Raw genomic sequence first — 10,180 nt, 5'->3', positions numbered from 1 at the left:
GCCAAGTTGCTCTCCAAAAAGACTAAACAAACATGTATGTCTACAAGCATGGTGAGGAAGTGTACATTTCCCTCAGTTTTTTCGTGGTTTCAAATGTTCCATTTTTATAACCTTTGTCAGTATAAGAGATTCAATACCCCATTACTGTTTTGATTTGAACTTCTTAGGATGGTCAATAATGAAGTTAAATATATTTTTATGTATTTATTGATTATTTACATTTTTGTGTGACTTACCTCTTTATGGTTTTAACTATACATTGAAAATATATTGTGTTGTAAATATGTACTCTCGGCTTGTCATTTGTCTTTCAATCCTGCTTTGGTTGTTATTTTTCTTTCTCTATTTCTCTTACTTACATTCAAAAGCTCAAATGGAGTCAGATGAATCAATCTTCTCCTTTAAGGTCTCTCTATCTCAAAAAAGATGTTCTCCATCCAACCCAAGATGCAATAATAACAATACCATAAATAACTCATATTTTATCCAAGTATTTTTATTTAATATTTGACTATATAGTCATATATTAATTACTATTTTCTAATTATGAAAACAACATACTCATGCATTTTTATTTTTAAAAATTAAACTCCTCATAGTGCCCCATGTCAGAGCAAACTGTGGCCTTGACCCATTGTCTGGCCTCTGCCCATAGGCTGCAGGCATTGAAGTGAGTTACACAGTGGGAAAAAAATTTAAACTCCACAGATAAGGTGAAAGTCCTCTAGACATTTATCCCAGTTCATCCCCAGAAGTCACTTTTTAAGAATGATGTACATCTTTCTCAAGCTTCTATTTTGTATACACACACACACACGCAGAAATTATAGTTTAGTTTAATTTGTTTGCTTTTGCATAATGGTATTGTACTGTATGTATTGTCATGCAACTATTCATAATACAATATGCTTTGGATATCTTTCACATCAGTACATACAGTCCAATCCACTCTTTTTAACTGAATACTACGGTCAGTAATTTGGATGTCTCAAAATTTATTTGACCCCTAACCTATGGGCAGATATTTAGGGTGATTCCAAGTTGTCTCCCTCCAAACAATAATGCATTGTTAAAAATATCTGTTATGTCTCCTTGTGCACATGTTTAAATATTTCTCTAGGGTTAATACTAGAAATTGGAATTCCTGAGTAAAAATGTATGTGCATTTGAATTTTAATAGATACTTTGAAATTTCTCCTCTTCTAAGGCTTTTATGGCTTTTTACTTAATTTTAAAAATCAATTTGAAATTTATTTTGGGGTAAAAAATGAGGAAGAATTGACCTTTTCCTTCATAAAAATGACTACTCAGTTGTAGCAAAACCATTTACTAACTAATCCATCTTTTTCCAATGGATTTGAAGTGGTGCCTTTATCATATATTAAATTACCACAATTGTTGAAGTTTAACTTTGGGTTATGCCTTCTGTTCTATGGATTTGTCTGTTCCTGTATCAGTGCCATATATTTTAGCTACTTAGGTCTATAATACATTTTAATAGCTGGTAGGACAAGTTCTCCATCATTATACTTCCTTTTTGGGCTTTTCTCCATAGTCTGTGTTTTCCTGGGATAACATAAATTATTTTTTTAAGGAGTAAAATGTAAAAGATTGTAAAGAAATACCTCTTTTCCTATTTATATTGTTTACTAGAGGCCCAATGCATGAGATTCATGCAAGGGGCTCAGCCCTTGCAGCCCTGGCTTCATCCAGAAGGTCATCCGGAAGGACGTCTGCAAGGTCTAATTAGCATATTAGCTCTTTATTATATAGGATTATTACCTTTCCTTCCTTCTAGGTTGTCACATACAAGAATGTACTCAGAGAGACTAATTGTATGATTTATGGGCTTAACGCTAAACATTAATCACAGGAGACCATAACCAAGGGGTGGGCTATATCTCCAAGTAGAAAGAGAATTTGGGAGCAGCTAATTGCTGAAGAAATAGTGAGGAAAAATCTACGGGGAAAATCCTGAAAGCCCAAACTAAATTGGGAGTATTTTAAGCCAGAAACTATGAGGTTAAACCTGAATACTGAGAAAGGAGGCAGTGGTGGGGCCACTGGAGTGAAAAGTCAGCTAGCTAGTCTGCAAGTGCATCAGAGAAATTGACTCTGAAAACCTCGTCTATGTATTAAGGAACTTGAATCCTAAGACTGTGCCCTGTGGTCTATTTTGTACCCAATCTTTTACCACAGTGAACTAAAACCATTTTTTCTACATCTCATTTACATATCTAGCCTGTGTAGGTAAAATACACTCTCATTGTAGGGTGTCTTCTTGTAGGGTGTCTGGCAAGGTGCTGAGAGGCAAGGTAATGGTCTTAATAATGGTATTTAAATTGTTGAGCTCTGTGCTATCTTGAGGCCACTCTCGGCAAATAGCATGTATGATGTATAAAGGGGTCAGCAGTACCACTTAAAGTAGGGCACATGATGAAGGTCAGGCCCCACACCTAGCTGCCAAACCAGCCCCTATTGTAAAAATCTTCCGGAAATGCCTATTTGAATGCCTGAGGCAGAGTCCTCAGGTGGATAGAGGCCACAGGATGTCCCCTTAGATACTGCCAGATGCTCTGGTTGCTGGGCATCCTGCCTGGCAAGCAAGGCAGTTACCATGACAACACCCCCCCCCCAACTCTGCAATTTTTTGTTTCTCCTTTCCCATTAAGTACCAAGGTATTCTAAGGGCAGGCAAGCATAAATCTCAGGACAGGATGTCCTCTGCTCCAGGAAGTGGGGCAGGGAAGGTGGGAGTGGAGATGTGTATGTTACAATTGAAAAAAATCTTCATCAGTATAAATGCATATGTACCTACTTCTGGGTTAAAATGTGTGCCTTTTGTTGTATATCAATGCATGTATTATGCAAATGGTTGCCCATTTGCTGTCTTGCTCCCCTCCCCTCTCTGCTGCCCCTGTACTGGGAGAGTCCCCCTCTTCTCCCCCCCCCCCCTCCCCCAAACCAGGAGAAGTGCTGAGTCATGGCTCCAGCTGGATTTCTGTCTCCTATTCTTCATCTCCATTTTTTCCTCAGTCCACTCCTCACCCCCTGCTGGGCTCTCTCTAGAGCTCTGGGTCCTCTTCAAAACCTCCTTCCTGAGCCTGGACTCACTTTCCCAAGGTCCACTTCTTGGCAGTGAAAAGGAGGCACTTCGCTATTTCTAAACTTACTTGCTTCTCACCTTGCCTTCTCAGAAGATAGTTCTGAGCTCTTCACCTTACAACTGCCTTCTCTCCCAGAAAACAGGAGTCTGATCTAGTTGACCCAGAAGGCTATTTCTTCCATGCATTCATGCTGATCCTCCTCCGGTCCTTCACCCCTAATCGGATTATGTCAAAGCCTCATGCCTTGGGGCCCGGCAAAGAAAGTGAGATTTAATTTGACTCCACACACTGAGACTTTTTCTCATTCTAGGTCTTCAAGTGCCAAACCACAGGTTCCTGGAGGGGTGTGTGTGTGTGTGTGTGTGTGTGTGTGTGTGTGTGTGTGTAATACAGGGAGGGTGCTCCGTCAATGGGTTCAAGGGCAATACCTAACGCAGTAACTCCAATCAAGTAGTCTTGCTAACTAGTTCCAAAAAAGGAAGATTAGGACTGTTTCCCCCGCTAGAAGACGAGAGGAGAGAGAGAGGTGGCCCCGCCCATCCGCTCAGTCTGGTTACTATGGCGACAGCCGCGGGGTGACCCAAGTGCTCCTCCCTCCCTCCTTCCAAACTAAGAGAGATGACGGCACCGCGCTGACTGCGCCAAATTCCAGCCAATGGGCGGCTGCTCCCGCCTTCTCTTCCGCCAGTTCTCCCCCCCTCCCCCGGGAACTCGATTCACAAATCTGGACTGGGGATTTCCGGCTCCAGGCCGGTCCACGGGTGCTTGACAGAGGCTGGGGGAGAGTCGAAGTCTGTCCTCTTTGGAGGGCAAGTGGAAGCGGCATTCCTGGGTTTGGGGCCAGACTCCTGTAACTCGCCAACAGAATAGATCACAGCCCACTTCCAAAGACCTAGTTGAGACCCAATCCGCAACTCCTCTTGCCCCTACAGGTCCCTACCCAGCTCTTCCTGCCCCTGCGCGCCAGTCAGCACCACGGACAGCGAGCCTCGTTCTTGAGGACCTCGCCCAGTTGTCCCTCAGGATTCTCCCGGCGACTAGGGTCAGAGACGCCAGCGCTTTTACTGGAGACAGGCTTCCTTGGGCCAATGAAACAGTGAATGGAGCGCTTAGCCATGTGGCTAAGAAGGCAAGGGAAACCAAACAGAGATCTCAGGCTAAATAGGTTATTTCTCTTTCAACCACAATCAATGGCTCCCTTCTCCCAGGTTGCCTGTGTCCTAGCCTCCCTGGAGATAAAGAGCCAGGTCTGAATCTCAAGCATGGATGGTCCTCCCAAGTCTGCTCTGGGTAGGCGTGTGGCCGAAGCAGCCTTGAAGCAGTCCAGTGGGTGAGGGGAAGCGTGTGAGGCTGCGTGTGGCAGTCAAGCCCCACCTGAGTGGTGAACACAGACTTAAATCAGGTCTGCCTGGATTCCTGACGGGATATATGGTGGGGAGAGATGAAGGCAGAGAAAAGTAGCCACAATAATAAGCTATTTCTGCCTCAAAGGACCACTCTGTAAGGGGGGACAACTTCTGCTGTCCTCATCATTTAATCCAGAAATGGATCGGCCATTAATGAGGAGCAAGGTCAGACAAAATGGAGGTGGGGGTGGGGATAGAAGTAAATGGGACCAAAGAGTAGCAGTTCTCAGGGACCAGACCTTCCTCACTAGGCCCCTGGGGGCCTCCTGCCCTGCTTGTGGCAGCTCCATTCCTGCTCCCTCCCTCCTGGGGCCCAAAGAAAGGCCGGCGCAAAACCATCTGCAGGCGCTTCAAGCGCTTTATAGTTATCTTCCGGACAGACGGACAGAGAGACAGTGCGGCCCGCGCCGTCGGCCCGCATCATTGGCACCTTGGATCCGCACCAGGCCCAACCCAGTCCCTGGCACCCTCCCGAGAGGATTCCAGTCTGGCCTCAGATCAGCACCTCAGACAGCTCCCTGCCCAACCCTCCCTCCCCCCACCCTCCAGAAACAACCGAATAAATTAAAAGAGGGGGAAACAAAAAACACCTAAGGATAAGGAAGAGGGTGCCCCTCCCCCTAAGTAAGAAGAGTTTCTGTCTCTTCCCATCCTTCCGCTGAGGCACCGCTGCCGCCGGGGTGGCCTCCTGGGTTGAGTTTGCTCCCAAAGGTCAGCCTCTTGTAGTCGGCATCCCTCTCCCCCCAACTCCCGGCATGCAACACGTTGGAAAGGTAGAGAGAGGCGGTGGGGGTGGGGTGAAGGACCATCCTGGTGGTTGTCTGAGCCTCTGGGAATGCAGTTTCTCGCCACACCTCAGTCCATCCAAATTAAGAACTAATGTTCCTTTTGGTTTGGGGAGGGAGGAATGGGGGCTCATTCGGGGGAATGAATGCAAGCTGACACAGGCAGGGTGGCGGAGGCAGACAGGAAGGAAGGTGGTGACACATGCCAAGAGCGAGGAAAAAGAGAACAAGATGGGCGATGGGGACACAGGTGCAGAGAGAAATGGGGGCAAAGAGAAATAGGTATGGGGTGAGATGTAGACGGAAATACACACCCAAGGAACGTAAAATGGAAAGGCAGATAAGAGGAAAGATGAAGATACAGGAAGAAAGTGAGGAAACGGACAAAACCGAGGAAGATGGGCTTGTAGACACACACAGAGACGGGAAAGGGGAGACCTGGGCAGAGTTGGAAAGATGAGGACGCAGACAGAAAGGTTGAGGTAGGGGGGTCCCCTTCCCGCGTTCATCCCTCAGCCCCACCCTACGCCCAGCAAATCCAGACGCCGCGGCCTCTGGCTTCCTGGCCTCCACCTTCCCCGGCGTGGCAGGGGCGGCTCCTCCTCCGGCCGGGGCGGGAACGGCAACGGCGGTTACAGAGGCGGCAGCTTGATGGTTCCAGGGCTCCGAGTGTGTGTCAGGGGCTGGCGCGGGGGCAGGAGCGGCCGTCGGGTATCCCTAGCGGTCCAGGTTCATAGTCCAGTGCTTGGCTCCGGTCGCGCAGCTGTCCCTGGCGGCCGAGGAGGAGACGGGGGTCGCGGGCGCACCCCCACTGGGTGGACCCCCGGCGCCGGCGGCGGCCTCTCCCTCATTCTTGAGGTCTTGAAAGACCTGCGTGAAGAAGTGGGGGTCGGCGTTGAGCCGCAGCATCTGCGGGCTGAGCCGCTGGATGAGGCGCAGGCAGCGTTGCCAGAAGCGCTCCTTGTCGGGCTCCACGAGGAAGGGCTTGAGCGGATAGGAGATCTCGTTGCCCATGTAGGAGTAGGCGAGGTAGAGGCAAGTGAGGAAGGCAGCCTGCAGCTCGGCGGCCGACGCCAACTCATCCCCGCGCAGCGACTCGCGGCACAGCAGGTACACGAACACCAGGTTGGCAGGCGTAATGAAGGCCTGGTCTTGCCAGCCCTGCAGCAACAGCGAGCGGTCCACTCCGCGGAACCAGCCCACCAGCTCGCCGGGGCTCAGCTCCTTGAGGCGGTAGCAGCGTCGGCACACGAAGTCGCCCAGGCAGCGCAGCAGCTCGCCCGTTGACGCCTGCACGATGACCCGCCGTGGCGAGCCGCCCGGCACCGGTGGCGCCGCCTGAGGGGCTGGGGGTGGCGGCGGCGGCTTTCCCCCGCCCGAGCCTGGCGGCGGGGCGGCCCCGCTGCCCCCCGACGGCGGCTCGCAGGTGGCGGCGGCCGCGGGCACTGTGGGCACAGGCACGGCCAGCGGCTTGGTGGCGCCGCCGCCGTCGGGGGGATCCCGGCCCTTGCGGAGTAGGTTCTCGCGGTTGCGTTGCTGGACCAAGGGGTCCGGGCCAGTGGACGCTGGCTTGGGCGTCACCTTCTTGCTGCCTTTCTTCTTCTTGGCAGACGCGGCCACCAGGCGCTTCCAGGTGAGCGCCGAAATGAGCACGGATGGCCGTTTGAGCCGGCTCTCGCCTTTGCCGCCCTTGCCTACTGGCGGCGCTCCGTAGCCCCCCAGCGCCTCGTCCCCCGCGGGCGGTGCCTTCTTCTTCTCCTCGGGCAGCCCGCCGGGCCTCCGGCCCTTGGCCGAGGAGGCGGGGGAAAGAGACAGCACCGTGCCCATCCTGCAGAGAGGGGCCGGCGCCCGGGCCCCAGCGGGAACCACGGGCGGCGCCGCTGCCGCCGCCGCTGCTGCCGCAGCCCCCGGGGACCCGGCGGCGGGGGGGCCTAGCCCCGACCGGGGCGCGGGAACGGGCGGGGAAAGCCGGTTGCTTTGCTGCTCGGCGACTGCTGGTCGGAGTCTGAGCTGCGCCAGCTGCAGCGTCAGCCCCACCCCTAGGGCCTCTTCTTTCGCTGCGCCGCGCCCCGCTTCACGCTGCCAATCCTCGCCCGAGCTGCCCTCCTAATCGGCAGCTCTTTTGACCAATCGGATCTCACATGCCATTACAAGTCCCGCCCACCTCCACCCTCTCTTGCTGGTCCTTTCCCTACACCAGCAAGGGGTATGGAGGAGGATGTGGCGGTCGTTCGAGGACCCCCGTAGGGTCTGAGCTGGGGAGGAAGAGTGGCCGCTCCCACCTCCCTATACAGGTCTTAGAGACATGGGTCAGCTTGTTTTGATGCACTGAATCGAGGTAGAAGAGAAGCCATGGGAACAGCCTCCCCTTTTGATTATGTGTTGGTGGCAGCATAGTCATCAGGGCGCTCTGGCTTCGGCGGGGTCTTACTGCACTGACTCCTTCAATTGGGCTGTCTGACCTATTCCCTCTTAGATCTTCTCCCCTACCTTACCTCCTCACGAGGCCACCACAGAGAGCTGCAGTAGGCACATTTTTGCTCTGCCTGTGATGGGGTGCTGGCAGGGCCTGGGTTCTCCTGAAGGTCACAATTCTCCTTGGGGGCCCTTGCTATAGGGATCACAAGACCCTCATATATGTCCCCGAGGCCGAGTTCTTTGGCCTGATTCTCTGTAGTTGAGTTCTGTGGGGAGAGGTCCTGGGGTTCTGGTCTCTGGATGGCTTTTCTCGTGCTCTTCATCCTCACCAACACACCCTGACCCCACACTTGGGTGGGTGATGGATGGTTGGTCCATGGGGCAATGCTGGAAATTGAATAGGTTGGTCTCTGCAGGCTTGGGCAGCAGACAGGGCCTTCTGAGTGGAGGGTAGGCACGACCTCCAGCCCAGTCCCAGGTTCAGGTTGAGGTGGGTTTTCATTGTTAAATGCTTCCTGCCATTCTATCCCCACTCCCAGCTGCAAACTATTAGGCTGAGTTCTTTCTTTCTTTCTTTCTTTCTTTCTTTCTTTCTTTCTTTCTTTCTTTCTTTCTTTCTTTCTTCCTTCCTTCCTTCCTTCCTTCCTTCCTTCCTTCCTTCCTTCCTTTCTTCCTTCCTCCCTCCCTCCCTCTCTTTCTTTCTCTCTCTCTCTCTCTCTCTCTCTCTCTCTCTCTCTCTCTCTCTCTCTCCCCCACAAAGACTTTGTCCCGTATTTCAGACTCTACAAGGCTTACTGCAGGTTCTGAGCTCAGCTGGTTCTGGGCTGTATGTGCCTTGTACGATAGTGTCCACCCTTATCCAGGCCTGCTCACTGGCTCCCCAACACAGGAGTCTTCAGCTTCTTCTTTTTAAAAAGTTTATCTTTATTGTTGAAAATATTACAGATGTCCCCCTGAGCCCCCCACCGATCTCCTCCACCCCTCAATGTCCCCCCCCTTTCCAGGCCTTCACCACACTATATTGGCTGTGTCCATGGATTATGCATATATACATATAAGTTCTCTGGTTAATCTCTTCCTGCTCCCCATTCCCCCAAGTCTTCATCTTCTTTTTGTTTGTTTTTGTTTTTTGTTAATCCTCACCCGAGGATATTTTTTCCATTGATTTTTTTAGGGAGAGTGGAAGAGAGAGGGAAAGACAGAGAGAAACATCGATGTGAAAGAAACACATCGATTGATTGCCTCCCGCCCGAGCCCCGACCAAGGCCTGGGCTGGGTAGGAGCCCGCAACCAAGGTATGTGCCCTTGACCTGAATCAAACCACAGGATCCTTTGGTCTGCAGGCCGACGCTCTACCCACTGAGAAACTGGCTAGGGCCCAAGTCTTTAGCTTCTTAAGTGGGCCTTGATGGTGGGTAGGTTGGCAAGAGAAGCCCCTACCTATGAATTCAGCCAAATCTTCAGAATTGTCTCTGGAGTCACCTCCATGCTCCTCACAGTCCACCAACACAGCTCCAAGCATCCACTGGTGTCAGGGTTGGTGTGTATGCACATGAGCTTGTGGTTCATTCCAGATAGGCTGTTCCAGAATCCCCTTAGGCTGCAGCTCCTGCCACCAGCTTTTCTCAGCTGTCTTACAATCCCAGCTTACTCACACCTGGAGGCCCGTGGTCTGCCTGTCTTGGTTCCCTATCTGATTCCACTGTACACATGCAGACTTATACCCCTCCCTGACTCAGCACCCATGAGCATGGTCTCATTAGGGTCTCTTTTGCTCCCTTATATCTGATCTTTATTCTCTCACAGCCTAAGCTGACCTGCTCAATTTCCCCATTCTCCCTTTTTTCAGCTCCTAGAACTGGTCCCACTTTTTCCTACAAAGCCTTCTGAGTCAGCCTTTATCAGGCCCCATAGAGACTGAGTTGCACTGGCAGAAACACCAGACACATGGATCTGAATGGCACGTGGGTCCTCCCAGCTCTGCTCCCCAGAGTCCTTCACTGACGTAAATCTACTGCTGGTGTGGTTTAGGACAAGCTCTTCTATGCAGTACCCACAGATGTCACCACCATGGTACCCTCACTACAGGCCCAGCAGTGACCTCCTGTTGTCCTCTGGGTCAGAATCAAGAGTCTCTTCCTCTGCATCAGGGTCCCCAGATCAAGTATCTTAAAAGGTCACACTTCCCTTTCTTTCTTCACCTTACCCTGCCTCATACCCACTCTCTGGCTCACCCACTCTCCACCTAGTGTGGTTATCTCTATTGAATCTCAAATTCCTACTACTGGGCCAGACACCCTCAAAAATAAACATTACTTTGCCTTCTCCAGTGAAGCCCTTGAAATTCTACCTCCTCCAAGAAGCCTTTTTTGGACTAATTGGAAGGGACCTAATGCTCTTTCCGACATCAGTCTTTTTAACCTCTTCTCCTGAGCAGCAGCTGCTACATAACAACTTGGTTAAG

General features: G+C 51.1%; 1 protein-coding gene and 1 pseudogene across 1 annotated transcript; one reads left to right on the top strand and one right to left on the bottom strand.

The window, feature by feature from the left end:
• Nucleotides 1-480: 480 nt before the first annotated feature.
• On the bottom strand, nt 481-7,287 carry CDK5R2 (cyclin dependent kinase 5 regulatory subunit 2). The gene has a single exon (XM_070422161.1). It carries the CDS (start codon nt 7,123-7,125, stop codon nt 6,016-6,018), a length of 1,110 nt encoding a protein of 369 aa, XP_070278262.1. The 5' UTR covers nt 7,126-7,287; the 3' UTR covers nt 481-6,015.
• LOC139015892 (small nucleolar RNA SNORA42/SNORA80 family) lies at nt 562-685 on the top strand (annotated as a pseudogene).
• Nucleotides 7,288-10,180: the final 2,893 nt, after the last annotated feature.

This window comes from Myotis yumanensis, unplaced genomic scaffold (genome assembly GCF_028538775.1).
Source record: "Myotis yumanensis isolate MYYU_CA2020_CCGP unplaced genomic scaffold, mMyoYum1.0.hap1 SCAF_8, whole genome shotgun sequence".
NCBI classification, from domain to species: Eukaryota; Metazoa; Chordata; class Mammalia; order Chiroptera; family Vespertilionidae; genus Myotis; species Myotis yumanensis.
Note: the sequence above shows the minus strand (reverse complement) of the source record. Positions and strands in the feature narration are given on the sequence as shown.